The sequence below is a fragment of the Pipistrellus hanaki genome (genome assembly GCF_964339955.1).
Source record: "Pipistrellus hanaki genome assembly, chromosome: 16".
NCBI classification, from domain to species: Eukaryota; Metazoa; Chordata; class Mammalia; order Chiroptera; family Vespertilionidae; genus Pipistrellus; species Pipistrellus hanaki.
This window is the reverse complement of record NC_140518.1, coordinates 14,224,763-14,252,435: the sequence shown is the minus strand read 5'-3', so window position 1 is coordinate 14,252,435 and position 27,673 is coordinate 14,224,763. Positions and strand designations below refer to the sequence as shown.

At 46.8% G+C, this 27,673-nt stretch overlaps 2 protein-coding genes across 3 annotated transcripts; one reads left to right on the top strand and one right to left on the bottom strand.

Moving 5' to 3' along the window:
- Positions 1 to 281: 281 nt before the first annotated feature.
- Positions 282 to 21,477, bottom strand: RETREG3 (reticulophagy regulator family member 3). 2 transcript variants are annotated; one of them, XM_084862265.1, is made up of 9 exons: positions 21,187 to 21,477; positions 8,886 to 8,992; positions 7,812 to 7,842; positions 6,763 to 6,889; positions 6,015 to 6,099; positions 5,130 to 5,267; positions 3,854 to 3,933; positions 2,478 to 2,610; positions 282 to 2,071 (listed from the first exon to the last, which is right to left on the bottom strand). In XM_084862265.1, the coding sequence occupies exons 1-9, from the start codon at positions 21,423 to 21,425 to the stop codon at positions 1,620 to 1,622; spliced, it is 1,392 nt and encodes a 463-aa protein (XP_084718391.1). In that variant the 5' UTR covers positions 21,426 to 21,477; the 3' UTR covers positions 282 to 1,619. The 2 variants fall into 2 exon arrangements, with proteins under 2 accessions (XP_084718391.1, XP_084718390.1); XM_084862264.1 differs by having other exon boundaries at positions 5,124 to 5,267; positions 21,187 to 21,469.
- A 141-nt stretch (positions 21,478 to 21,618) lies between these two features.
- LOC311610721 (tubulin gamma-1 chain) lies at positions 21,619 to 27,289 on the top strand. Its single transcript, XM_084862266.1, has 11 exons — positions 21,619 to 21,846; positions 22,141 to 22,253; positions 22,458 to 22,625; positions 24,090 to 24,158; positions 24,425 to 24,504; positions 24,942 to 25,068; positions 25,534 to 25,620; positions 25,740 to 25,889; positions 26,305 to 26,457; positions 26,539 to 26,700; positions 26,891 to 27,289. Exons 1-11 carry the CDS (start codon positions 21,798 to 21,800, stop codon positions 27,086 to 27,088), a joined length of 1,356 nt encoding a protein of 451 aa, XP_084718392.1. The 5' UTR covers positions 21,619 to 21,797; the 3' UTR covers positions 27,089 to 27,289.
- The last annotated feature ends 384 nt before the right edge of the window (positions 27,290 to 27,673 follow it).

Here is a 27,673-nt window from a genome sequence, read left to right as displayed (position 1 = left end):
ATGCCGTTACCCCTAACATTCACACAAACAGGTACCCAGTTCTTCTCCCTTCTCACCGGTAATGATTTTCGCGTCCTGGCCTCTACCTTTCACCAACCAAGAGCACACGTGTCAGCACACTCCCACCTGCAGCACATGACAATGGGCTCTGTCCGGCATGCCTCTCCCAGGTGCGGAGGTGTTGGGGGAGTGGTCCCTGAGGATCAGCAAAGGGTTGATGCAGAGGGAAAGAGGATGGGAGAGTTTGGCTTGAGCTCTGGAGAAGCAGAGAGAGGGTGTAAGCTGACACAGGTTTAGAACTAATCAGTTTTTGTTTCACATGATTTTACGAGGGACAGTCTAACACAGTTTGGTTGGCAAACCGCAGCTCTCAAGCCACATGCGGCTTTTTGGCCCCGAGTGTGGCTCTTCCACAAAATACCACGTGCGGGGGCGAACCTTCGTGGCCCATGCGCAGAAGTCAGTTTTTGGCCTGGGCGAGTCTATTTTGAGAAAGTGGCTTTAGAACACTCAAGGGGCCAAAGAGCCGTGGCTCTCGAGCCGCGGTTTGCCAACCACTGGTCTAACAGATACCCCTTAGAGGGGTCGCTGTTCATTCCAGACACATTCTTGCTAATTGGGCTCATCCTTAAAAGAGGTCCACCAAGTTGGGAAGCAGTTCCATAGAAAAAGTTTTAAAGGGGCTGAGCAGAGTAAGAATAGCTGGTGAAGGAAGAGCTGGTGGCTTCTGGGATGAATGCCACTGAGCCATTTGTAAAGTGCTACTCTGGCATCCCCCGTGGAATACTGCTTCTCCAGAGGAGCAGCAAGGGAAGGAACAGGAGCATGGAAATGGGGATGGTCTGGTATTGCTTTGCTTGTTGCTCAGGCTGACGGTCAAACAGAGCCAGGGGTTAGCAGCACCAAAGACTACCCGGCAGCTCCAGCAGCTCCAGTGAGACCATAAGACACAGAGGCACTCACCCTGCCAGCCAGCCGACCCCACGGCCCGCGGTAAAGCAGACGAGGCCCACCTCCACACCACGTTCACATTGCTTACATTTCACAAGCACTGTTGTGGAGCACTGGGGTGAGGCCTCAGAAATGAGGATGGGCGGTGGCAGAGGGAACAGGCCTGCTCTGCAGAACCAAAGGAGAAGCTTGCTTAGAAACAGACAAATCATGGCTTAGCAAAGAGGAGGACAGCGTCACTCCTCCAGCTGCCGCCTGACTCGGGCCTCTAGGGGGTGATGGAGGAGGAGGGAGAGGAGGGGCGCTTCTACCAAGGAGGACTCCGGAGCACCCATGTCTAGAAGCGAACAGCAGCACCCCCTCCAGGGGAACCAATACCCCTGACTACTCTGTTCCCCGGAAGTGCCACCTGACGGGGAGAAGCCGCCCTCAGGAAGCATCCTCACGCCAGTGGCTGAGCTCAGAAATGTGTCCAGCTGGAGCGGGGAAGTGAGTATCCTCTCTCAACAGGCCTCTGAGCATCCGCAAGGCCACCAGGCATACAAGGACAAGTCAGGGGATGGGACCCGGGTTCTTCCCTTGCCCCTTCACCTTTAGTGGGATGAGGAGAAAAAAACCCTAAGCCACAGTGACACACCCCCCCCCCCCCCCGAAAAGGAGTCTCTGCTTCAGTGGCTTCTGGAACTGGCAGGGTCCAGCTGACTCAGCTCTGATTGGTCCAGAAGTTCAAAGTCATCGCCCTCAGCATCAGTGTCCAGGTCTGAGCTGGGGGCCCGGAGGATGCCTCTGGTTGCTCTCCGGGGAGGTTGGCCAGAAGGGCCAGGCTGGGAGGCCCCTGACAGGGCCAGCTGGATCATGCCCTGGGAGACCAGGCTGGCAAAGTTGCTGGTGAGGTTGGACCCTGCGGGCAGGGCACCAAGCAGGAGCTCCGGCAGTGTACTCTCGTCACGGCTGGCTGGGGAGGCCTGGGGCTCAGCCCCTGGTGGGGAATGGTACACCAAGCTGGGCATTCCAATGCTGGTATCGTCCTCATCGTCCAGGCCAGCGGGATCCACAATGGAAGGGAAGTCTGGAAGGTCTCTGGCAAAGGATTCCTCTGGATCACTGTGACCATCTAGGTCTGAGAGCACAGAAGGGAGTCTGAGACACAGCAACTCCCTGGCCCCACCCCACCAAGTCAGCCCCATGTAACCCCATTTTTCCACCCTGGGTATCAAAGGGTGAAGCAAAACCCATGGCCCTGGTCAGCTTTCCCCTGCTACTTAGACTGCCGAGTCCGCTCCTGGCCAGGGAACCCCCCACACTCTTCTCCCACTGTGCTCCCCATGAGCCCACAACCTGAGGAAACGAAGGAACTGAGGATTCCATGGAGAGCAGCTGTGCCATCCTAGATGTACCATACCCCTAAGGCTGCTCTGCCACCTGATCCACTCCTCAGAGAACAGGAGAGGAGAGGGCAGTGTCCCTTCTGTCCAGGGAAGCTGAAAGGTGGTAAGTCAGAACCATTATCCAGTCAGGCGCCTCACCTTCAGAGCCTTCTGTTAGAGGTGTTTGGCCCCGTGAAAGATTGAACGTGCCATTGTCTGTGCAGGAGACCTCAGCATCCGAGTGCTCAGAGTCTGTGATGGCCAGTTCCCTGGCAACAATAGAATCATCCAGCTGAGGAAAGAAAAGACAGACAAGCCTGAAGAGGTGATGCCAGCAAGGACAGAGGCAATAAATTAAAATTTTTTTAAGTTTAAAAAAAAAAAAGAGAGAGAGAGAGAACAGATGCAGAGATGCAGTTGCCCAGTAACAGCTTCACTAATTACTGGCCCTGAAGACTACCCTAAGGCCAGATACCAGGTGTGGATGGGGACTTCTGTCAAAATCTTGACCATTTTTAGGCTGCTCCCCAAGGAAAACACCCTTATTCATCCATCCAGAGCACAGGAAGGAAAGCAGTCTTAGGAGTCAACCAGCCACTTACTCTTAAGCAATCTGATCCAGAAAACACTTTTCACAGGTGACCTGGAGGAATCACACACTGCCCAACCCAAGATGAGCAGGGCTCTTTAAAAGATGGTCACACCAGTTCCAGAAGTTCTGCCATGATGGTAGGGGTTAAAGGGAGACATGAAAGAGGGTGTGCTGGTCACCAGGCTCAAACTGAGATCCATTTACAAAGTCACAAACTAAGTTGGTCCGAAGGTTGTGGGTTATTGTTAAGCTGATTAACAAAGTCCCAAACTAGCACTAGCTTCTCTCCTCACAGGAGGGCAGTTATACTCATGTCTGGGCTCTCACAAGGGTGAGGAGGGAGTGCCTGAGCCTGTGAGCTCACTACCTACATGTAGGTGCCAGATGGTTAAAAGGGAGCTAAAGAAGACTGGCCAGCCCTGGCTCAGTTGGCTGGGCATCATCCCATGTACTGGAAGGTTGGTGGTTCGATTCCTGGTCGGGGCAAAGGCCTCAGTTGCCGTTGCGGGCTCGCTCCCCAGTAGAGGGCGTGCAGGAAGCAGCCGATCAATGATTCTTATCATGATGTTTCTATCTTTCCTTCTCCCTTCCTCTGTAAAATCAATTAAAAATATATAAACAAATAAGTAATAAAAAGAAAATTATTTTTTTTAATTTTTATTTTATTTTATTGATTTTCCTCAGAGAGGAAGGGAGAGGGATAGAGAGCTAGAAATGTCGATGAGAGAGAAACATCGACCAGCTGCCTCCTGCACACCCCCTACCGGGGATGTGCCCACAACCAACGTACACGCCCTTGACCGGAATCAAACCTGGGACCTTTCAGTCCACAGACCGACGGTCTATCCACTGAGCCAAACTGGTTTCAGCAAAAAGAAAATTCTTTAAAAAAAAAAAAGAAAAAGAAATCTGGCCAGTGGTACAGCTCCCACATCCAAAGTACCTGAGGACAGAAGGCAGCAAGCTCTTCTTCACTGTCACTCTGGTCCAGGGCACGGTCTGGGTGCAGAGCTCTGCGGCGCACTAGGTGGAAAGAGCAGAAGGCCTGGGCACCTTCCCTTGAAGGGGAAACCCCTACCCTCTTTGAGCTTCGAAGGCATAAAATGAGAACATAAGATAATCCATGCATATAAGCATAACCAATGGGCACAGACACGAGGGGGGTGAGGGCATGTGCTGGGGGGATGGGTGTAGCCGGGGAGAGATCAATGGCGGAAAGGAGACATATGTAATACTATATGTAATACTTTAAATAATAAAGAATTTTTTTTAAAAAGAGAGAGAACCCAACCTCCCTGAATATGGCCTGAAGCCTACCCAACAATGCCTGGGGGTGAGCTGCAGAGCCTAAGTGGACAGAAAGGTAAGTTGATAGCACAGAAGAAAAAGATCTTTCTTCCAACAGCTATCCATTAGCCACTCTTCAGGGGATCAACTACCAGGCTTGTCAACAGCTCTCAGGACCAGCGGGGAACTGACTGGCTGTCCGGGTGGAAAGCAGACACGGAGGGCAAAGGGAGATGGCCAGCTTGGTTCAGCCAGGCCTTTGGGGACTGATACTATTCCCCTGGCTGCCCAGCGGGAGCAGGGCCTTGGTGACCGAATGCAGGGCTAGTTGAGGCCAGGCTTACTGAACCCCTAACCTATGCGGCCCCAGGAGGAAAAGTTCACACAGCCGCTGTCACTGAGCTGGAGAACCTCAGGCTGGAAATCTCTGGCTGCTGAGACAGTCGTTCTAAACATCTCTGGAAGGCAGCTCTCAACAGCGAAAAAAGGCACGACTTGAGGGTTTAAAAGAACTTCTCTGCCCTTTACTAACTGCGAGCTTCAGTTTCCTCAACTGGAAAAGGAAGCTAATACCCCCCTCTGCTCACGGCTGTAAAGGTTAAATAAAATAATGTATGAGAGCAGCCAGCACAATGCTTGGGCACAAGAAAAAAGCTTCATAAAAAGCAGCCAACACTAGGGATTATCTTCACTGTCTTTTATTCAACACAGGAGAGCTTTCCTCAGATTTGTTTAAAAGAGAGTATCTTGAATTCCAAGTGGAAAAAATTGGTAAGCCTGCATAGATTTCCCTGGAATAGAATATCACTTTTACCTGCCACCCCCCACACACCAACCGCATCCCGCTTTTCCCACTTTCGAGGACCATCTGTGGGCTTTCCTTCTCTCCCCCAAACCGCCCACGTGGAAGGAGGCCTCCCCCTTACACTCACGTTGTCTCTCTCTCTGCTTGGACATCATATAGCCTCGGACACTGAAGTCCAGCCGCTGCAGAGCTGGCTTCAGCCGTACACAGGCCCGATCCCACAGTCGGTGGTACACGGCAAGGGGCCACATCATCATAATGACAACTGAGAGGAATGGGAAATGGTGGTAAAATGGAGAAGGGGTGCACAAAACAGTCCTACCTGTCCCTCTGCTATTGTGTCCTAAGGGGTTTAGACACTTAGTATAAAACAGTTATGCTTAATTCTGTGGCCATCTTCACTAGTCTCCCCAGTACGGAGGGGGTTCTGTTGGAAAGCAGACACATTTACAGCCATCTACAGAGCTGATATATTGAGGGCAGAATGAGGTGTGTGGTCGCTTGCATATGGTTATCACTGGGCCGTAAATAAGGCCAAAGGGTAACAATGCCTCAGAAGCTACATAACAAATCACGTGAGCTTCTGATAATGGCCACAAACAGCAGCATTCATGCCAACAGAAGTAACTAAATTTATAAAATTTGTGCTATGGGGGGGAAAAGTGACCTAGGGTGAACAGAACCTAGTAGAGGATTCCCTAGGAGTTAAGTTCTGCTGTTACATAATTCACTGTTAAAATTCTCTCCTTAAATAGGGACAGTCCTTTATAGTTGTTAATACAATATATGATAGTAAACACTCGTCAATTTCTAAAGCAGAGTTGGTAAGATAAGGTCTTTGTATGTGGGGAGCCTGCTAAAAGGGCAAGAAGACCCTTTCAGGAACTAAACAAATCATGGAAAAAGATAATTTCCTAGAGAATCAAAATATAAAAGGCCTCCCAGAGTCAGCTGTGGCTGGAAAAGCTCTGAGTAGAGTACACTCACAGGGGTAGGGATAGGCCATACTTACGCATTAAATAGGACAGCAGGAGCCCAGGGACGTAGCGGCCCAAGACAGCCAAGAAGGTCAGTATCCCACAGCTCAGCAAGCAGAACTGGGGGAGGGGGGGTCAGAAAACAGTGTTAGGTTTCTGCTACATGGCAGGGGACTAGGTGAGAATGGGAGGTAAGGTAGAGATGTGACTGAAATAATTCTTTATGGCCTATGAGTAAAGCATGGACACATCGGAATGACACATGTACCCAGCCACTTTGCATCCAATTTGATTCTCTTTGGGAGGAAAAGAGGATGTCCACTTCTATTCAAACTCCTTTGATGTAGGTGGCCCCATTGAGCTGCACCTTTCATGCTGAGAAGCCGGTTTGAATAGGATTTAGCCAAATATTCTCTCTGAAGCAAGTGTCAGTGTTGTGTTGTTTTTTTTTTTAAGTCAAATTAAAAATAAAATAAAAAACAACAACCTGTCACATGTTTAATATGACACAGAATACATACAAGCAAGCTTTCTTTCTCATCTTAGAAGAGAAAGGTGGCCTAATCTAAGTGGCAAGCACCCAGAGGAGGAGTCAAGCTCTGCTTTAGTCTTAGTGGCTGGTCAGAAGCCCTTTCCTGTAACTCCCCTTTGTCGCTATAAAACTCTTGATCTTTTCTTTCTTGAATGAGAATATGTAGTAAAGAATTTTGTTTTGCTTTTTTCAGTTTAGCATGAACTGAACTGAGTAGCTAGACACAGAAGTGAAAAAGGGAAGCATCTTACCTTGCCTGGGTTTTGCTTTTTGAAAAGCAAAAGATTCCTTATGAAAACGGTCCCACTGACCCAGAATTCGGCTACGTGGTGACAGAGCTCAGGCACGCTGAGTAGCCGAGGGTGCACAAAGCCCCAGCTACGGAGAGAGAAGGGGGCTGTGAGAGGAGAGGGGTGAGGACTCCCCCCACGTGCTGTGCAGGAAGCCAATGCTTCCGGGTTTAAACGGGGGCCAGGGAGTGGCTGTCCTAGGTGCTTTGAAGGTGAAGCGTGACTTTCTTCTCGGCTCACCAGGTTCAAACTTGAATTTAGGGACTACAAGGGCAAACCTGTTCTGACAACTCCACCCTATGAGCAGGCAGCCCCATGCTCATGTGTAAACCTGCCACCAGTTCCGAGGCCCTTTGTGCTTAGAAACATCATCCCTGCCCTCAGCCATTGCAATTCACTGTGATTGCAATCCAGGGATAAAAGTAAGGCGCTCTGACACCACTGCTGCTGAGAGGGAGGCGATGGTGGACATTCCCCTCAGGGAGAAAACAAGCAAAACCAGAAGTAAACCACAGCGGAGAAAATTACTGAGATCACACGGACGGGATGAGTGAGCTGAAAAATGAAAGCAGGAGCCGTAAGACACAAGAGGGATCTTTGACTTGCTGATGCCAGGAACCGATGTGTTTTCCGACCAGGAAATTTTAAACAGCTAGAGGTCACGGAAAACAGAAATGACCTGGTATAAGACCAGGAGACAAATGAAGTGGCCTCCGGGTTTTCTCACTAGGACTGGATAATGCAGCTATCGATAACTCCCTGGCATGTCAAGTTATGGGGAACTGTAACGCTGCTTCTTCAGAAACTTCTCTTGTAAATATCAGAGGACACTAGCCATCTCAACAAACTTCTGCCTGAACTTTAGGATCTGTTAAAATGATTGCTTGGAACAACCTAGGTTCTCAGCTTACAGCTGTCCAGAACATGGGTTAACAACAACATATAACCAGAATATTACAACAAGAGAATCAATCAGAGCAATAAAAAGGGATTCAATTAGTATTCCATACCTCTCATTGTCTAATGCGTCGGGTCTTGACACTACAATATTAAAACAAACACCAGCATTAGTTGGTAGGGAAAACTAAACACGAAAATGTTAGGCTGTTGGTCTGACTGCTCAAGTTTTAATAGGTTTGGGGGGAAAGATAAAAGGAGACACTATGTTATACTGCCAGAGTTAGGAAGCTGCCAGCAAGGAAATAATGCCTAATGCTTGTTCATTTCTCCAGCAGAGTGGTGTGTGCGGGGAGTGAGGTTAGGAGGATCCAAATGGAGCCTCAGGGCCCCTTCTCATTACTGCAGCGGAAAGCCAAGGTATACATAAACATATAGTCCATCCACCCCTCAAGTGTATCTGGTTTGTTGAAACACATCAATGGTTACAAAGCACGTTTTAACTACTCCAACACTAGAAATCTGCCTGTTCTTTTAAAAAAGAGACCCTTTAACTACAATGAATGATATAAAGTCTTTTGACATGATTCCTTGAAGTCTCTGCACACAGAAAGGGAGTGTATTTAAAAGCTGTACACTCTGGCCTGGCCGAGGTGGCTCAGTGTTGACCTATGAGCCATGTGGTCATGGTTCAATTCTGGGTCAGGGCACATGACAGGGTTGCGGGCTCGATCCCCAGTATGGGGTGTGCAGGAGGCAGCTGATCAATGACTCTCAGTCTTTAATGTTTTTATACCTCTCTCCCTTTCTCTCTGAAATCAATAAGAATATATTTTAAAATAAATTTTAAAATTCCTGAGAGGCAAATTAACACTGCCTTAGTAAAGGCATAGTATCCAATGAAGTGAATTGTTTTTTAAAAACTTGAGGACTATTTAAGGATTACTTATTCCTCAGCTATGAGGGCAAGAATATCTCAGGCGACATACAATTTTCTGAGCTCAACAATGAGAAGGGCAGAACTCAATTCTAAGAAATTACATACAGATGGAGAAAGGTCTCCTAAAGCAAATAATTCCAACATCAAAAGATATTCCCAGTTCCACATACTCCCTTATAAATCCCCAAAACTAAAGGTAAAAATTATAGAAAAGAAGTTCAGGGTGTTCTAAATGCTAAAAACGTACCTTTTATTTCAGGCCAGATTTTGTTCTTCCATTGATCTATACACACTATGATCATTGAGCTGAATGCAAGCAAAAATACAAGACGAAGGGATGTCAGTGCAAAGAACCTAGAGAGAAGGAAAAACAAAAGATCATTATCCAATTAAGCTAATTTTAGAAAAGAGCATTTGTGCACTAAAGGCTCTATAGTAAATAGACTTAGGTCATAGTTACTTATCTCAATATACCTTAATTCATCCTTGATAACAAGTTGTCAAACATCTTTCTACCAAATTAGACCCAAGTATAGGACAAAAAACTGGTAGAGATATATTAAAGAGTACTTTATTCAATTACATATCCTTTGGGAAATGAGGTTGAATTGTCAAGGTCACACAGAAAGCACTGAAGCTACTTCTAAAAGCCAGTTCTTCAGAATTAACACCAATCTGTCTGAAAATCCAAAAATTAAAGAGGAGACACTTTTTGATTCATTTTATTAAGCCATTGCTCTAACACCAACGCCAAATGACGACATTACAAGAAAACTACAGATCAATATCCTTTATGAATATAAATGCAAAATAGTAAGACACTGAAAAACTGAATTCAGCAGCATAATAGAAGTATTATGCATCATGAACAATTCTTATGATTTATTCCAGGAATACACGGGTGGTTCGACATACAAAAATTAATATAATTATCATATTAACAGAATGAAGGATATCTAGTTATTTGAAGGAATCAATTATAGATATTTATAAACAATCTGAGAAATCTAAACACTGCACATCTGAATATATTAAGGAATTATTGTCAATTATTTTAGGTGTGATGTTATGGAAGTTATAATTTTTGGAGTCCCTATATTTTAGAGATATTTACTAAAAAACTTATGAATGGAATGATATGCCTGGGTTTTATGTCAAAACAATAGCTTGGCAAGGGTGTGAAAGAAGATAAAAGATTGACTACGAGTTGATAACTGCTGAAGCTGAGTGACAGTACAAGGGATTCTTTTTTTGCACTATTATCTCTACCCCTGCATACATGAAAAATTCTTCACAATAAAATACTTATAAAAAACCCTAACACCTCCAAGGTAATGCCTTGAAGAGTATATGTAGTTCAGGGCTGATTTCACCAGTCTGTGGGGGAAATAAGCATAGAAATTGAAAGTAAGCACTTAGAAATTTGTAGAGCAATTTGACCTAGTAATTTTGAATCTAAGAATACATTTGGCTTGTATTGCTTATGCCTTTTTAAACTTCATTTGTCTAGTAAATCATTTATTTTGTATTTTACAAAAGTATTGATTTGCAACAGATCAGGAAAAACAACACTCATCCTTACCACAGAAGATGATTTGAGAAACACTGTTCTAAGATTGAGAGAGAAGCCAAATATATCACCAGATTAGGCATTTTTAAAAATATATATATATTATTGATTTTTTTACAAAGAGGAAGGGAGAGGGACAGAGTTAGAAACATAGATGAGAAACATCAATCAGCTGACTCCTGTACACCCTCTACTGGGGATAGAGCCTGCAATTTGGCATGTGCCCTTGACCGGAATAGAATCCAGGACCCTTCAGTCCACAGGCCAATGCTCTATCCACTGAGCAAAACAAGCTAGGGTGGGACATTGCTTAAAAAAAAAAATAGCTGAAACTGGTTTGGCTCAGCGACAGAACATCGGTCTGCAGACTCAAAGGTCCCAGGTTCGATTCCGGTCAAGGGCATGTACATTGGTTGCGGGCACATCCCCAGTAGGGGGTGTGCAAGAGGCAGCTGGTCGATGTTTCTCTCTCATCGATGTTTCTAGCTCTCTATCTCTCTCCCTTCCTCTCTGTAAGAAAATCAATAAAATATATTTTTTAAAAATAGATGTTTTTATTGATTTTTAGAGAGATAAGGGAAAGGGAGAGAGACAGAAACATCAATGATGAGAGAGAATCATTGATTGGCTATTTCCTACATACCTCGCCCCTCCTTATTTCCTAAGGCACGATCTTTGTTTTCTTTCTCCAAGGACCCTTCTTTTGCCTCAGTAACTTGTTTCCTGTGCCCACACAGTCCAGATGACTCACTTTGCCTCTGTGACTTTCTTTCTAAAGTGCCAAGGCAAAGCCGGTTTGGCTCAGTGGATAGAGCATCGGCCTACGGACTGAAGGGTCCCAGGTTCGATTCCGGTCAAGGGCATGTACCTTGGTTGTGGGCACGTCCCCGGTAGGGGGTGTGCAGGAGGCAGCTGGTCGATGTATCTCTCTCATCGATGTTTCTAGCTCTCTTATCCCTCTCCCTTCCTCTCTGTGAAAAATCAATAAAATATATATATTTAAAAAAATAAAAATAAAAAAATAAAGTGCCAAGGCAGCTCCACTTATGCTCACTGCTGTTACTGTCTTGTCTGTTCTATCTTAAGCCCTTCCTTTAAGCTTTAATAAACGTACTCTCAAGAAAGTTTTTAAAAAAAAAATAAAGTTAGATTGCCTTGAATTTGATTCTCTGAACAGCCAGCCACTCTTAATTGTGTGACCTTGAATACTAGTAAATTAGCTTAACTTCACTAAGCCTCAGTTTCTTAATCTATATGTGACTTAATACTAGTAAATCTTACAGGATTGTTTGCAGGTATTAGAAACAACATACTGAATCATCAAGAAAAATATCATACTTATCCTGTTAAAAGAAGAAAATACAAGTCATCTAATACGCTGCAAAATTGAATAGAACTATTGAAGTGTTATTAGGTATTATTACAGCAATTGATCAAACATGGATAAGGATTACCAAGGGTTGGTTATAAATGACCACTTCTCAACTCAACATGACCTAATGACTTCACATAATCACAGAACAATACCAAGAGTGCAATCCTTACCATATTTTTAAAAAAGCTTTATCTGTGTGTATATAACACACAAAAACATAGGGCTTGGCAGAGGAACTTTAATTTTTGTCTCTAGACATTTTTAAAAATTTCTTTATTGATTAAGGTATCACATATTTGTTCTCAAACCCCCACTAGACATTTTTGTACTTTGTTTTCAATAAGCATGAATCCATGTTATATAACTTTTAAATCGACACAAAGAATAAGGGATGGAATGAAACAAGAATTTAGAAACCCAGTCACAAGTGACAACCTATTCCAATTTTTCCTCCCCACCACTGAAAGGATACTGTAATTATATATGAAATTAAACAACAAGGGCAGCTTAACTGAAATGAGCCTCTAGAGCTGCCCCAGACCATTAATGTTCTCTCCAAAGCCAGTTCATCATCCCAACAAACAAGCAAACTTAACAAGGCCAAGGATAAGGGCTTTAGAGCTTCCCAGTGCTGCTGCTTCCGTGTCCCAGGAGCAAGAGTGGCGTGACTGCGGTTTCTCCCGAGCACTTGAGGGATCTCGGGAAGCCATCCAGACTGTCTGCCATCTCCACTTCCCAGATCATAATTGCTAACACAAATAAATTGCTAACACAAATAAAAACCGAAGTAGGGAAGGATATTAAGCTCTCTTAAGAAAGGTCAGTTTTCCAAAGACGATGGCAATGAAAACACTGCTTCTCCAAGACCTGGACTAGTATTTTAGTTGTCTGTTGCAGCCCCCAACCTATGCTTCAACTTAATTCCGTAAACATTGGAGTGCCTATTACATGCCAATGCCCAGTAAGCAGCCCAGTTATGGAAAAGAATAAGGCGTGGACCTTACTCTCAAGTGTGTTTATGAGTCTATGTGTGTTTGCAACATAACATGATATGGTAATAACAAAGAAGTGGACATCTAAGTGGGCTTTGAAAGACAAATGGTAAGAAAACATGGCCAGCCGAAACCGGTTTGGCTCAGTGGAAAGAGCATTGGCCTGCGGACTGAAAGGTCCCGGGTTCAATTCCAGTCAAGGGCATGTGCCTTGGTTGCGGGCACATCCCCAGTAGGGGTTGTGCAAGAGGCAGCTGATTGATGTCTCTCTCTCACCGATGTTTCTAACTCTCTATCCCTTCTCTTCCTTTCTGTAAAAAATCAATAAAATATATTTTTTAAAAAAGAAAAAGAAAAGAAATCTTGGCCAAAGGATGTAGGGAAGGAGATGACAGATAGGGAGAACAATCAGGTCACATGACATATTTAAGACAAGTAGTTTGACAGAACGGAGGAAACCCAGCTGGTGTGGCTCCGTGGTTGAACTTTGACCTATGAACCAGGAGGTCACAGTTTGATTCCCAGTCAGGGCATATGCCTGGGCTGCAGGCTGGATCCCCAATGCCAATGTGGGGCCTTCAGGAGGCAGCCAATCAATGATTCTCTCTCATCATTGATGTTTCTATTTCTCCCTCCCTCTCCCTTCCTCTGAAATCAATAAAAAATATATATTTTAAAAATAATAAAAAGAAAAAAGAGCCGAAATCGGTTTGGCTCAGTGGATAGAGCGTCGGTCTGCAGACTGAAGGGTCCTGGGTTCGATTCTGGTCAAGGTCATGTACACTGGTTGTGGGCACATCCTCAGTGGGGGGTGTGCAGGAGGCGGCTGGTCGATGTTTCTTTCTCATCGATGTTTCTAGCTCTCTATCCCTCTCCTTTCCTCTCTGTAAAAAAATCAATAAAATATATTTTTTAAAAAAGAAAAAAGAAAAAAAGAACAGAGAGAGGGAATGAGTACAAGGAGAGAGGTGGAGGTGGGAGTTATTTCATGGGCCTTTTATGACAAAAGGTATTGGATTTTGAAGGTAAATTAGTATACAGTTTTACAAAGAGTGTATTTTCTGGGTCATGAAGGCTAACATCTTTTTGAGCGAGATTAATTCTGGTCCATAAGTCCATTTTAGGACCAGATGTATCCTTTTCTTGAACAAACCAATGCAGGAACTTCAGAGGAAGAAGATTTTGTGTGGAGTAAAATGACATTTCTTGGGAAAATACTTTCCTCCATGTAGATAAAAACTTAACAGAAAGAGCACCTCAAACCACTAGAGTTGATCCCTCCAAGTAACTAGAAAACACCAATGTTTCCTCCAGGGTCTATACCGTTAAGTGTGTGCTCCTTTCTACCAGCCTTCAACACTAACTCCCTACACAGAAAGGGAAGCTCGCCCTTGGACAGGTGTGTTTTTGAAATACTGAGGGTACCATGAAAGCCTCCCTGTAAAAACCACTGCCACTGTGTTCGAGGACAAGACAAAAGTGAAGATAAAGTACTTTTGAAACTGGTATAGGGAAGTGATGGAAGAAAGATAAGAGAAGATTCCTCCGGATTAGCTTAATCCTGTAACATCCATTCACACAGGAAAAATTTACATGCAGCTTTAACAGTGTGTGAGTTTAATAAAACAGCATGCAAAACATTTTTCAGCAACTCTAATCAGCATGAGAACTTCCCAACTTAACAAAAACAACTGCAAATGTAGTCAACAAGTGAATTATTCAATGTGGGGCCCATAGGCCATTACTCCCACCCATTGTGGGTTCACAATCAATTTTTCCTTATGTGTGTATTTTTTAATTGATCTGAGAGAGAATTCAACTTATTCCATTCACATGTGTATTCACTGACTGATCTTTCCATGTGCCCTGACTGCGACCAAACCACAGCCTTGGCATATGAGGATGACGCTCTAATCAACAGAGCTACCTGGCCAGGGCACTTTTTCCTTATGATATTTGTTTTTCTTATTTCTAAAGCCAAGCATGTTGATTAGAGAAAGCTTAGAAAATATAAGTAACCAACAAAATAAAAATGAAATTAATACATCATCTATGAAACATTCTTACAAAAGAAATTTTTTTTGAACAGGAATCTGATCAAGCCTCTATCAGGGGTCCTCAAACTTTTTAAAGTGGGGGCCAGATCACGGTCCCTCAGAGAGCTGGAGGGCCGGACTATATGAACTACTAATTCCTACTGTAACACCTCGGCTGCGCTCACTGCCCAAAAAACCTGGCGGGCAGGATCAGACTCCTCTGCGGGCCGCATGTGGCCCGCGGGCCGTAGTTTGAAGACCCCTGCTCTAGATCCAATTATTAATTTCAGGAAATACAGAGCACAGGAGAACATGTTAAGCCACAGATGAGGAAATCTAGTCTGTAGGACATTTTACAGGACAAACTGGTTTCGTCAACAAATTCACTGCAAAGAGGAAAGGAGATGGAAAGGGCGCCAACAAAGGAAGAGATGTAAAAAACAGCAGTCACAGTATGTGGACTTTATTAGGTGGCTAACGCAAACAAACTGCTTTAAGGGGGGGGGGGGGGAAAGACACTCATGAGAAAATTCGAAACTTGAACACTGACTGAGATCATGTATATGTTTTAAAGTTTCAAAAGAAAGCTTCAGGCCCTGGCCCAGTATCTCAGTCTCTCAAACAGCATCCTGATTCGCCAAGGTTGCAGGCTCCATTTCCCATGAAGACACATACAAGAATCAACCAATGAATGCATAAATAAGTGGAACAACAAATGGATGTTTCTCTTTCTCTTCCTCCCTCTCTAAAATAAAATTTAAAAACCTAATAAGCAGAAATTAATAACTCATTATCCTTTATTTACTTTAGAATTTTTATTACCAATGACAGTAAGCATTTTTAATACGTTTTTATTGATTTCAGAGAGAAAGGGAGATTTTTATTTTTATTTATTTATTTATTCTCCCCCCCCCCCCCCCGAAAATCATGAGAATTCCAAAACTAAACAATTTTTTCAGGTTAACTATACCATGGATCCTCATTTTAGTACACATATATTGGAGTTTGCTATAATCATAAAGCTTATGCTATAATCGAACAAAATACAGATCACATTTCTATTTTCAATCAAAGAAGACACTATTGCTGGGTTCCTTTGTTATTAGAGAAGCTTATCTCAGTGGCTCTTTAGAACCATTATCATCCTACAGAGACAAAAAGCCCATTATTGTACAGGACTCTGGCTGTCTAGTTAATGAGCCAGACATATAAATTAGAATGAAAAAAATTAACCCAATCTATGTCATGTAGTGATAGGTATTGGTTGCACAAAACCAGAAATGAAATCAACTAGTTGCTCTGCCCTACTTTATGTTAATGGACAGAAAAGCACCCAACCTTATCATTAGGACGGACAGGTAAAAACTGATGGCAAGCCCTAGCCAGTTTGGCTCAGTGGATAGAGCTTCGGCCTACGGATCAAAAGGTCCCAGGTTCCATTCCAGTCAAGGGCATGTACCTCGGTTGCAAGCTCCTCCCCACCAGGCCCTGGTCAGGGCACCAGCAGTAGGCAACCAATTGACATGTTTCTCTCGATCTTTCCCTCTTTCTAAAAATAAAAATAAACTGATGGCAAAAGAGAGGCCAAAAAAAATAAATAAATAAGCCAAAGCATCCTTGGGAGTCTTCTTGGCAACCAAAAGCCACAAAAACCCTCCGAAGACTATCATCAGAAACATCTGCTCAATAGGTTTCATCTGAAATTTGATGTGTAAATTTTCTTCACAAATGTCTCTACTGAACTGGGCCCTCCCTTCCACTTCCCGTTCCTCATTGTTTTTTACCCAAATTCTAACCTTTTAAATCAGAATTGCTATATACCTTTAGTCACTTTTTGGGCCATTTTTATCTTTGGGTAATTTTTTTTTAGGAGGGGAACTCCTTGTTATTTTTTTTTTCTATTATGAAAATATCCCCTAGAATATGATGTATGGCTAACTCAGACTAATGACTGTAAAAACAGATCCCAACAGGGAATCAGCTTGTGGATTGCTCTAAACCAGTAGCTGCAATTTAAAGACCACCTAGAGCAAGCATGTCAAACTCGAGGGCTGTGGGCCAAATGCCTTATTTGGCCTGTGTTAGCCTTTGACTTGGACATGCTTGACCTAGAACTGGCCTGTGTGGCCCAGGAGTTGAGCACTGACTCATGAACCAGGTCACAGTTCAATTCCCAGTCTGGGCACATGCCTGGGTTGTGGGCTCGATCCCAGGTAAGGGGCCTAGAAGAGGCAATCGATTCTTATCGTTGATGTTTTTCTCTCTCTCTGAAAAAATCAATAAAAAAAATATTTTTTAAACATAATAAAGATCACCGAGAATCACAGAATGCTGAAAACCGGAAAGGAGTTCAGAGACATCTAGTCCTCCTGGCACCACGTGTTCACACATTTCCAGGGCTCCTTTGTCCTCCCCCTATCTACTAGGTTTGAATCAAACTAAAAAGTTACTCAAACATGTTCTTTTCTGATTCTGTCAGGACACACTTTTTTTTTTAGGATACACTCTTGCTGACTCACATTCTTCTCCCAATCACTCATTTAATTTATGGGTGATGTTGAGGATAATGAAAATACACGCAATTGGGGAAGAAAGAAAGAAAAGAAAAAAAAGATTAGCAATTGGAAAGAAGGCCTGACGTGACTGTTATTATCCTAGTGATAATAATGTATCAGTGACCAGAAGGAAAACGGGCTGGAAGATCTGATGTGATCGCCATAATTTCCCTGAAACCTGAGGGGAGAGAAATTTTTTTTAAGAATAAAAGCCTTATTCTTGTGGCTTTTATTGTAGTGGAATATTGTAGTGGCAAGCCATCTACACCTCTATCTTTAATGTTGTTTTTTCCTTTATTAAGATATAAGAGGACACACTCACAGGTACAGGAAAAACCTTCATTGAGCATAGAGAACTTTAAAAGCTAAAACACCTTCCTGAATTGATTTTTCGTACTCCTACCCAATCTTTTTGCCTCAAAATGTATTTAAAAAACAACACCCTTGTTAGCGATATATCATTCATTGTTCAAAACAATCACTCAGACCAGTCGCTCAGTGGTTAGAGTGCCAGCCCTTGAACCAAAGGGTTGAGGGTTCAGTTCCCAGCCAAGGTCGTATAGCTTGGTTGCGGATTTTCCAGCCCCAGCAGGGACATGCCAGGCGACAACCAAGCGATGTGTCTCACTCACATCCATGTTTGTCTCTCTCCCTCTTTCTCTCACTCCTCCTCCCTCCCTACCATTCTCTCTAGAAATCAGTGGAGAAAAAGAAGAAATCCTCAGGCAAGAATAAAGAAAAAAAAAAAAAAGAAAAATATTTCAGACTTGATTTTTCTCTATCCTGAGCCAATGATCCTCGTGGTTCCTAAACATTTTAAATGTCTAATGCCCGGCTGGCATGGTTCAGTGATTGAGCATTGACCTATGGTTCAATTCCCAGTCAGGTTGTGTGCCCAGGTTACAGGCTCGATCGCCAGGAAGGGACAAGCAAAAGGCAGCCAATCGAAGATTCTCTCATTACTGATGTTTCAATCCCACTGTCCCTCTCCCTTCCTCTCTCTGAAATCAATTTTTTTTGAATGTTTAAATTAAATAAAATGTCCAAAATTAAACAGCCACTCTTCAACATTCTAAAGTGAAATGTCTGCATCCACATTCAAGATGACGCTACTGGAATGTGAAGTCTAACTTTCATTTTAAACCTCAAACTACCTGCCGAAACCGGTTTGGCTCAATGGATAGAGCGTCGGCTTGGGGACTGAAAGGTCCCGGGTTCGATTCCGGTCAAGGGCATGTACCTTGGTTGCGGGCATATCCCCAGTAGGGGGTGTGCAAGAGGCAGCTGATCGATGACTCTCTCTCATCGATGTTTCTAACTCTCTATCTCTCTCCCTTCCTCTCTGTACAAAATCAATAAAATATATATTTAAAAAAATAATAATAATAATAATAATAAATAAACCTCAAACTGCCTTCCAGGAAGCACATTTACTAAAACAAAGACTCCTAAGAACTCTAATGCCAATCTACCTTAGCTTCTGGGGCCGTAATACTCCCAGCTATTCTGTACCCTTAACTCTTACCAGCCATTCTGTACTCTCCATAAATGGCATACCCATTTGTTTTCAGCATCAAGAGTCATACCCTCTTTTTGCTCGCTCTCTCTCCCATCTAGGCAGAGTGTGATGGGACTGTAACAAGAGGAACTGTTCTGGATACACAGCAGGCAAGCTACCGAGGACAAAGACCAATCACAGCAATGCTTTAAGAGACTAGTAGGGCCCCAACGGGTTTGGCTCAGTGAAGAGAGCATCCACCTGTGGACTGAAGGGTCTCAGGTTCGATTCTGATCAAGGTTTGCAGGCTTGATCCCCGATTCGAGGCGTGCAGGAGGCAGCCAATAGATGATTCTCTCATCATTGATGTTTCTCTCCCTCTCCCTTCCTTTCTGAAATCAATAAAAGTATATATATATATATATATATATATATATATATATATATATATATATTTCTTCTTCTTTTAAAAAACAGAGACTAGGAGTAGGAAAAGGGGGGATCTGGGTGAAATTCTAAAGATAGCATAATAATAAAATTAAGTAACAAGGTTGGGGTGAACAAATTAAGGCTAACACTGTTAACATTGAAAGATGTGTCTCAAAGCAACTTTTTTTTTTTAATATATTTTATTGATTTTTTACAGAGAGGAAGGGAGAGAAATAGAGAGCCAGAAACATCAATGAGAGAGAAACATCGACCAGCCGCCCCCTGTACAGCCCCCAATGGAAATGTGCCCACAACCAACGTACGTGCCCCTGACCGAAATCAAACCTGGGACCTTTCAGTCCGCAGACCGACGCTCTACCACTGAGCCAAACCGGTTTCGGCTCAGAGCAACTCTTTATATGCAGACCTCTACCTGCATTCTACTTCAAAAATCTCTCAGGCAAGGGGCATGTAGAAAGTCCCCTCCAAAAATAACTTCCATGCTACCGACCCATGTGCATTAATAAATCCTTGGTGTATCAGGATTCTTTTATCTACCAGCCAATCATACTTTGATACGAAGCTGGTTTATTGAGGGCTATTTTTTTTTTTTTCTATGAGTATAATCCCAATGTAGGAAATGAAGTTTTGACCGGATAGTCTGGGGTTTGGGATTGGGATGGGGGTACAGAAAGAAAGAAAAGGTCGCTTTGGTAAATGCTTCTGAACGATGTTACGGGTTTCTGGCAGAGAACAACAGGAGAGAAGCAGGTACCTGGGGATCAAGGAAGAAGCACTATCCCCCACCCCACCCCACCCCAATAACGAAGGCTGCTGTTTAAAAAATAAAAAAGTTTAACATCAAGTTTGCTAGACTCTGGAAGCAACAAATGGCAGAGGCTACAGTGACAATTTAACGGGAGTCTCCTTCGCACTGAGAGAGGACTGATCTAATAGCTAAACATTGTGTCTTCCTGCCCACGAACTGGGAAATGTTTCGCTACAGCTGAGTGAAAAACTTCTTTCAGAGAAAGGATAATGTTTTGGTTTTAAAACCAAGAATTTTAAGAGAAAAGCTATTTTAGCTATTTTGAGGGGGGGGGGGGAATTGGAAACACATACCTTGTTTGGTTTTAGGTTTATCCAGAAGTCTTATTTCATTCAACTGTAGGACCCTCCTTACACACACACACACACACACACACACACACACACCCCTCAGTTCCCAGAGAACTCGATCAATAATACTTCCCTAGATCCTTGGCTGATCCTGTGAAAACCTAAGACCCTTTAGGTGACAACTGAGAGAAGCAGCAGTCCCCCCATTTTCACAGGGCAGATTCTTACAGTATGTGTACAGTCCTGCTTTCCCCGTTCAGGAAAACGCACCCACTCTGAGACACCCTCCGTTTCCTGGCCTCTGCACCACGTTCTCATCCTGGGAACGCGGAGGCTTTCTGTACCCCCATCCCAATCCTAAGTGGCTTCCCAAAGGGTGGGAGCTCACCATCACTCTTTCATACAAGTTCTTTAAAAGTTGCCGTTTTCGGAGACTCTTAAGGTCGCTCAGACTTCACACACTTCCCTGAGTGGGCGCAAGTCGATCCAAATATGCCAAACCTAACGCGCAGCGCTCCAGCCTGCTTTCTCAGCACACCTCTGGGTACCTTCTCAAGGCCGCACGCCCCACGCACCTCCCCCAAGGATGCCTGCTAACATCTCTGGAGACAAGTCTTCAAACCACATCTGAGCAGCCCAGAGAAAGGAGGCGGTGGCCTTAGCCGGGACCCAGCTTTCCCTGGCTCACAGGAGGCGGCCTCGCTCACAGCGGGAGGCGCCAGGCATGGCCGGAGACCCGGCCCGAGGTGCGGGGCGAGGGTGCGGGAGTGGGCGAAACCAGACCGACAACTGGGAGGCCCCGCGGAGAACGGCGGAGCCAAAGGTCGCAGGCGGGATGGAGTGAGTGGGAGGAAGTGAAGGAAGATCACGAAGGGGCCAATGCAGCGAAGGAAACAGGTGAGGCGAGAGGTGGAGCCCTAGAAAAACCTGACCAACTCCCGCCTTGGAGGGGTTCCGAGGGTCCAGTTTCTCACCAGAACGCCGCGTTCAGCCCCAGGCACCACAGGGCGCTCCTGGCTGGCCTCTCCCACACAAGGGCTGCCTGCACCCGGCTCAGCAGCGGCTCGTAAGGCCCCAGCACCTCCACCAGGGCCCGCTGCGCCGCCTCAACCTGCTGGTCCCTCTCCAAGGAGCCTGACATAGCGCCGCGGCCCCGGAAAGCCGGCCTCGGAGCTGAGCCTGGGGCCGTGGCCGCCCCTTCTGCCTCCGCCATCTGCCCCCGGCAGCCACCACCACATCCGGGGCCGCGCGGCTAGAGAATCACAATAACACCAACTGCGCAGACGCAGGATTCGGCGCGGGGGGAGGTGGTGTCCCTTGACACTGCGCCTGCGCAAGGGCTCTGGCTCGCAACCACCCAGAGGAGAGGACGCTGCGTCAAAGTGCGTTCCGTCCAGGAGCCGCGCACGCGCAGCGCGCGTGACTGAAGCCGAATGAACAAGGAAGTGCCACCGCCGGAACTCTCACTTCTCATTGGAGCGGAGAAAGTTTGTGGGCGGGGCGGGTTGTCTGGCGCCTGCGCCGTGCAGTGAGCGGGCTTGGCGAGCAGCGGGAGCGGCTGCAGCGCCGGTGCTGGAAGAGAGAGATGCCGCGGGAAATCATCACCCTACAGTTGGGCCAGTGCGGCAATCAGAGTGAGCGGACCTCCGGCCCCTCCACTAGCCAGGCTCCCTAGATTAAGTGGGGTATCAGGGTGGAATCCTAGACTCCCAGCTGCCCTTCCCAGAATTGTAAGGGCGGACATGGCTCCCCCAGGGTCCAGTTACCCAGCCCCGAGGGGCCTTCCCCTGCCCAGTCTCTGGCATACAGCCCTTTCCTCATGGGAGACTCCTGAAGTTTGACTTCCTATTTCTGGACCCCAGCTCCTAGCTGGAACCTGCCCTGACCCAGATATCCTCTTTCTCCCCCGTCCACTCTCCCCCCTCCAGTTGGGTTTGAGTTCTGGAAACAGCTGTGCGCAGAGCATGGGATCAGCCCCGAGGGCATCGTGGAGGAATTCGCCACCGAGGGCACTGACCGCAAGGACGTCTTTTTCTACCAGGTGCTTCCACCTACTTGGCCAGAGCCTGCAGTTGCCCAGGGGTCCTGAAGGGCAGGGCAGAGGCTTGGTACTGAGAAATCCTCTGGGCACAGGGGCCAGGGCGGCTGGCTTGCGGAGGGAGGGCAGGGTGGAGTCAGAGTTCGGAGGACGGAGGACTGCGCAGGCCTTTGCTGAGTGGGCCCCCTCCTGGACTCCCTTTGACAGGCCGACGATGAGCACTACATCCCCAGGGCTGTGCTGCTGGACCTGGAGCCCCGGGTGATCCACTCCATCCTCAACTCCCCCTACGCCAAGCTCTACAACCCAGAGAACATCTACCTGTCAGAGCACGGAGGAGGAGCCGGCAACAACTGGGCCAGTGGATTCTCCCAGGTCATTTACTTGTCCCTGGCAAGACCCAAAATATCCTTCCTGTGTGGGGACAGGCCCTGTGACTTCCCCAAAAAGGAGAGAGGGAGAGACATTACTGAGGGGAATTCTTTTCTCTAAGTCAACTATGTAATATTATTTTTTAATACTATATTTTATTGATTTCTTACAGAGAGGAAGGGAGAGAGATAGAGAGCTAGAAACGTCGATGAGAGAGAAACATCGACCAGCTGCCTCCTGCACACCCCCTACTGGGGATGTGCCCGCAACCAACGTACATGCCCTTGACCAGAATCGAACCTGGGACCTTTCAGTCCGCAGACCGACGCTCTACCGCTGAGCCAAACCAGTTTCGGTTCAACTATGTAATATTATTAACAGAGTATACTAGTGTTGGTTTCCAGGCCATAGTAAGTGCTTTACATGTAGTATTTAAGCCTCCCAACAACCCACAGACATTCATCTGCCTTCCCAGGATCCCAAAAACCTCTGAAAGCAAAAGGTGATTTATAATTTATTTAGCAGCAAAACTCAATGGAGAGTATCCCATTTATTGTCATTACTCAGACCTTTCTTTGCAGAAATGTTCATGCATTTGACTAGCGCATCTCAGACCCCCACTGGCACTTTACTGAGCCTACAGTATGTGTACCATATTACCTTTCTAGAACCTGAAGCATTTGAATCCCAAAACATAGGCCCCCAAGATTCTAGATAAGGCTTTATGGGCCTGTATTATTATTTTTTAATGTATTTCTTTATTGATTTCAGAGAGGAAAGGAGAAGGAGAGAGAGCTAGAAACATCAATGATGAGAGAGAATCATTGATGGGCTGCCTCCTGCACACCCCTTACTGGGGATCAAGCCCGCAACCCAGGCATGTGCCCTTGGCTGGAATCGAACCTGGGACCCTTCAGTCTGCAGGCTGATGCTCTATCCACTGAGCCAAGCTGACTAGGGCTGGACCTGTATTATTACCTTCATTATACAGATGAAACAGGTATAGGAAGATTAGGTAACCTTCACAGAGTCACTCAGCTACATAGAACTAGAGCTAATATAGGTAGTCTGGATATAGAGTGCCTGCTCCTAACCTCTCCATGCAAATAAAAAAGCGGGGCCAGCCAGGACCTGTTTGGCTCAGTGATAGAGCGTCCGTCTGCGGACTGAAAGGTCCCGGGTTCGATTCCGGGCAAGGGCATGTACCTTGGTTGCGGGCACATCCCCAGTGGGGGGTGTGCAAGAGGCAGCTGATCGATGATTCTGTCTCATCAATGTTTCTAACTCTATCCCTCTCTCTTCCTCTCTGTGAAAAATCAATAAAAAAATATTTAAAAATAAAAAAGCAGGGCCACTGTGCTCCAAAACAGGACGTTTGGTGCAATAAGGGGAATTAAGGGAGGCAATTCTGATGTCAGAGTCTTATCTCATGGTCCTGCCACTCTGACCCTCCCCATGTCTGTACAGGGAGAGAAAATCCACGAGGACATTTTTGACATCATAGACCGGGAGGCAGATGGCAGTGACAGTCTAGAGGTAAGTGTCTCGGGAATGCTGGTGGGAAGTGACAGAGAGAAAGCTTAGTAACACCCGGTAGAAGCCACCTGCAGGTACAAGGCCCTTTGCACTGGACAGAAGCCTCCAGACCCCCCGGGAAATAAGGCAGAGTCTCCTAAGCTCTATGTGTGGGGGAGGGAAGTGGAGGGGAGGGCTCAGAAAAATAGGAGTCGGAAATTGTGGGATGGGTTCAGTTTGAAATTCTGCCAGAATCCTGGACACTGACTCACCCCTGTCCCGTGTAGGGCTTTGTGCTGTGTCACTCCATCGCTGGGGGGACAGGCTCTGGCCTGGGCTCCTACCTCTTAGAACGGCTGAATGACAGGTACGTCTGTGTTTTGAGCGGCTGGGAGGACTTGGTTTTCCAAATAACTGGGAGTCCCTTCAAATACACCTTCCTATTCACTGTAGCAGGAAAGGGGCCTTCTAGTTCCTCCTGTAGTGAGGAAAGCTAAGGTACAATGACTGAGAACCGATCCTTTCCCAGGGCTTGGAACCAGAGCCTAGAATTCAGACCCTCGATGAAGAGATGAAGGTTTAGGAAGTTTGGACAGGTTGGAGTTGGCACCCAAGGTCCTAACGTGTCTCTGCCACTTGGGAAGGCTACAGACTTCCAAAGTCAAGTCTCCCTTCTCTCCTGGTTCTGTAGCCCCGACTGTTTTCCCCATTCAGAGTTAGCTTCTTCCAGACAGTTGTTGGAAGTCCCGCGTTGACCCAGCCTACAGTCTGTTGGCCTGACCCTCTTCTCTCAACCCCCACCAGGTACCCCAAGAAGCTGGTGCAGACCTACTCCGTGTTTCCCAACCAGGACGAGATGAGTGACGTGGTGGTCCAGCCCTACAACTCGCTGCTCACCCTCAAGAGGCTGACCCAGAACGCCGACTGCGTGGTGAGCCCTGGCTTCTGCCTTTCCCTACTCCCAACCCCGTTGTCTGTGTCATCGTTTTCATGCATTTAAAAATTCCGTTTTAGCCAAAACCGGTTTGGCTCAGTGGATAGAGCTTCGGCCGGCGGACTGAAGGGTCCCAGGTTCGATTCCGGTCAAGGGCATGTACCTTCGGTACGGGCACATGCCAAGTAGGGGGTGTGCAGGAGGCAGCTGATCAATGTTTCTAACTCTCTATCCCTCTCTCTTCCTCTCTGTAAAAAAATCAATAAAATATATTTTAAAAAATAAAATAAAATAAAGATTCCGTTTTCAGGCCTCCTGGACTCTAGTCCTATGCAAGTCCCTTTTCAATTAGTCTTTCTGACTTTGAAACTCAAGAGAAATTAAGCTTCAGAGCCCAGGTTCAGGCAGAGCTGCTGTTCTTTCTAATCCCCCAATTCTGCCACTCTCTTCTGTCCCCCCCAGGTGGTGCTGGACAACACCGCCCTGAACCGGATTGCCACAGACCGCCTGCACATCCAGAACCCATCCTTCTCCCAGATCAACCAGCTGGTGAGCCGCTGCTCCTGGATTCCTTTGGACTGGAACTCCTTCCTCCTGGAACCCTTGTCTGGGGAAGGGAGCACCCCCCAACCAGGCCCAGACCCCTGACCTGGCATCCCTGTCCCCAGGTGTCCACCATCATGTCAGCCAGCACCACCACCCTGCGCTACCCGGGCTACATGAACAACGACCTCATCGGCCTCATCGCCTCCCTCATTCCCACACCACGGCTCCACTTCCTCATGACGGGTTACACCCCCCTCACCACAGACCAGTCGGTAAGAACAGCCCTCAGTGTCTCAGGCCCAACTGGCCCTGGGCCCAGAAACCTCTAACCAGCCTTCCTCCTTCCCTGCTGCCCAGGAGGCGCTGTGCGCAGGGGCTGGCACAGACTAGACTTCCTTGCTGACTTGCTCTCCTCCCTCCCTTGCCTTTGGCTCCCTGCAGGGTCTGGCTGTATGGGGTCTCCTTATGCTCCTGCACAGGAGCATGAGTTTGCTGACTGAGGATGGCTAAGATTCCTGATCCCACAGCAGAGGCTCAGCAGAAGCCTGAACCTAAAGACAGTCCCCTAAGAGGCCACACTGCCCCGAGTCTGGTGCGGGACATGTGTTGCCTCCTCTTCTCTGTCCGTGCATCTGTGGACTGTGCCCTGAGTGCTGGCCTGGTCCCCGTGGCCCACTGTCCCCTCAGGTGGCCAGCGTGAGGAAGACCACGGTCCTGGACGTGATGAGGCGGCTGCTGCAGCCCAAGAACGTGATGGTGTCCACCGGCCGGGACCGGCAGACCAACCACTGCTACATCGCCATCCTCAACATCATCCAGGGCGAGGTGGATCCCACTCAGGTAGGTGAGGCCCCTTCGTTCCACCCTGGGACCTGCGGGGGTAGAGGAGAGGCGACCACCACCACCCTGTGCCCACCCCAGGTGCACAAGAGCCTGCAGAGGATCCGGGAGCGGAAGCTGGCCAACTTCATCCCCTGGGGCCCAGCCAGCATCCAGGTGGCCCTGTCCAGGAAGTCTCCCTACCTGCCCTCCGCCCACCGGGTCAGCGGGCTCATGATGGCCAACCACACCAGCATCTCCTCGGTGAGTTTCACAGCTTGCCCCTATTTCCTCATGATAATTTTCCTGGTTGTGCTCACCTCTCTCCATCCCTGCTGCTCTGCTTCTGGCTCTTTTCCTGGGAAGATAGCCCAGCCCTGGTTCCCGGGATGTCTGTTGGGGCCATGTTGTTTTTCTAAGTCCTTTTTGACCCCTGCCTTCTGCATGCCTCAAGCTCTTTGAGAGGACCTGTCGCCAGTACGACAAGCTGCGGAAGCGGGAGGCCTTCCTGGAGCAGTTCCGGAAGGAGGACATCTTCAAGGAGAACTTCGACGAGCTGGACACCTCCAGGGAGATCGTGCAGCAGCTCATCGATGAGTACCACGCAGCCACGCGGCCCGACTACATCTCCTGGGGCACCCAGGAGCAGTGAGTCCCCCGGAACAGAGACCCTCGTCTGCCTTACTGGTTGGCCCAGGCCCCGCCTCACTGACCACCCCTCAGAGCACAGATCAGGGACCTCACACTTTCCTTTCTCATAAACACACATACGTACACTCTCTGTTGATGTGGGGACACATGTCTTTCTCCTCTGATGAGACTATGTTTAATAAAGCACTGGATAGAAATCAAATCACTGGTCTCTTTGAAGGCTTGGAAAACTGGGGAGGAGGAACGCCTGTTCTCTCCCCGTCACTGGCAGGGTCCTCCCCCGTTTCTAGCACCTTCCGCCCTGAGCAAATAGTGTCCCCTCGTTTTCCCTTCTCCTGCCTAGTTTTGGAGAACAGGGATGGGGTTAGCCCACTTGAGAAACTTGTTTCCAGGGTAAAAAGGCCTACAGATACTACTGTGCTCTCCGTGTGACCCCCTGGCTCCCAGTTCCTTCCCACCCCTCCCTGTATCAGGTGACTGTCTCACCCGTTTCACATTCCCACACCAGAGTGTCGTGTGGATTGTCAGGGCAGCAGGCCTCCAGCCGCCGCCCCCACCACCAGACTACTGAGTCCGCCCAGTGGCT

Bases quoted from the DNA above. Each gene is read 5' to 3' on its own strand.
- LOC311610721 (XM_084862266.1), top strand. From the start codon at position 21,798: ATGCCGCGGGAAATCATCACCCTACAGTTGGGCCAGTGCGGCAATCAG. The intron at 24,505-24,941 runs GTACGTCTGTGT...AACCCCCACCAG, and splicing joins TTAGAACGGCTGAATGACAG to GTACCCCAAGAAGCTGGTGC. The intron at 26,701-26,890 runs GTGAGTTTCACA...GCATGCCTCAAG, and splicing joins ACCACACCAGCATCTCCTCG to CTCTTTGAGAGGACCTGTCG.
- RETREG3 (XM_084862264.1), bottom strand. From the start codon at position 21,425: ATGGCGGAGGCAGAAGGGGCGGCCACGGCCCCAGGCTCAGCTCCGAGG. The intron at 8,993-21,186 runs GTGAGAAACTGG...CCTTCTCTCTAG, and splicing joins GGGCTGAACGCGGCGTTCTG to GTTCTTTGCACTGACATCCC. The intron at 2,611-3,853 runs GTACTTTGGATG...TTCTTTCCTCAG, and splicing joins TTGCTGCCTTCTGTCCTCAG to CTGGATGATTCTATTGTTGC.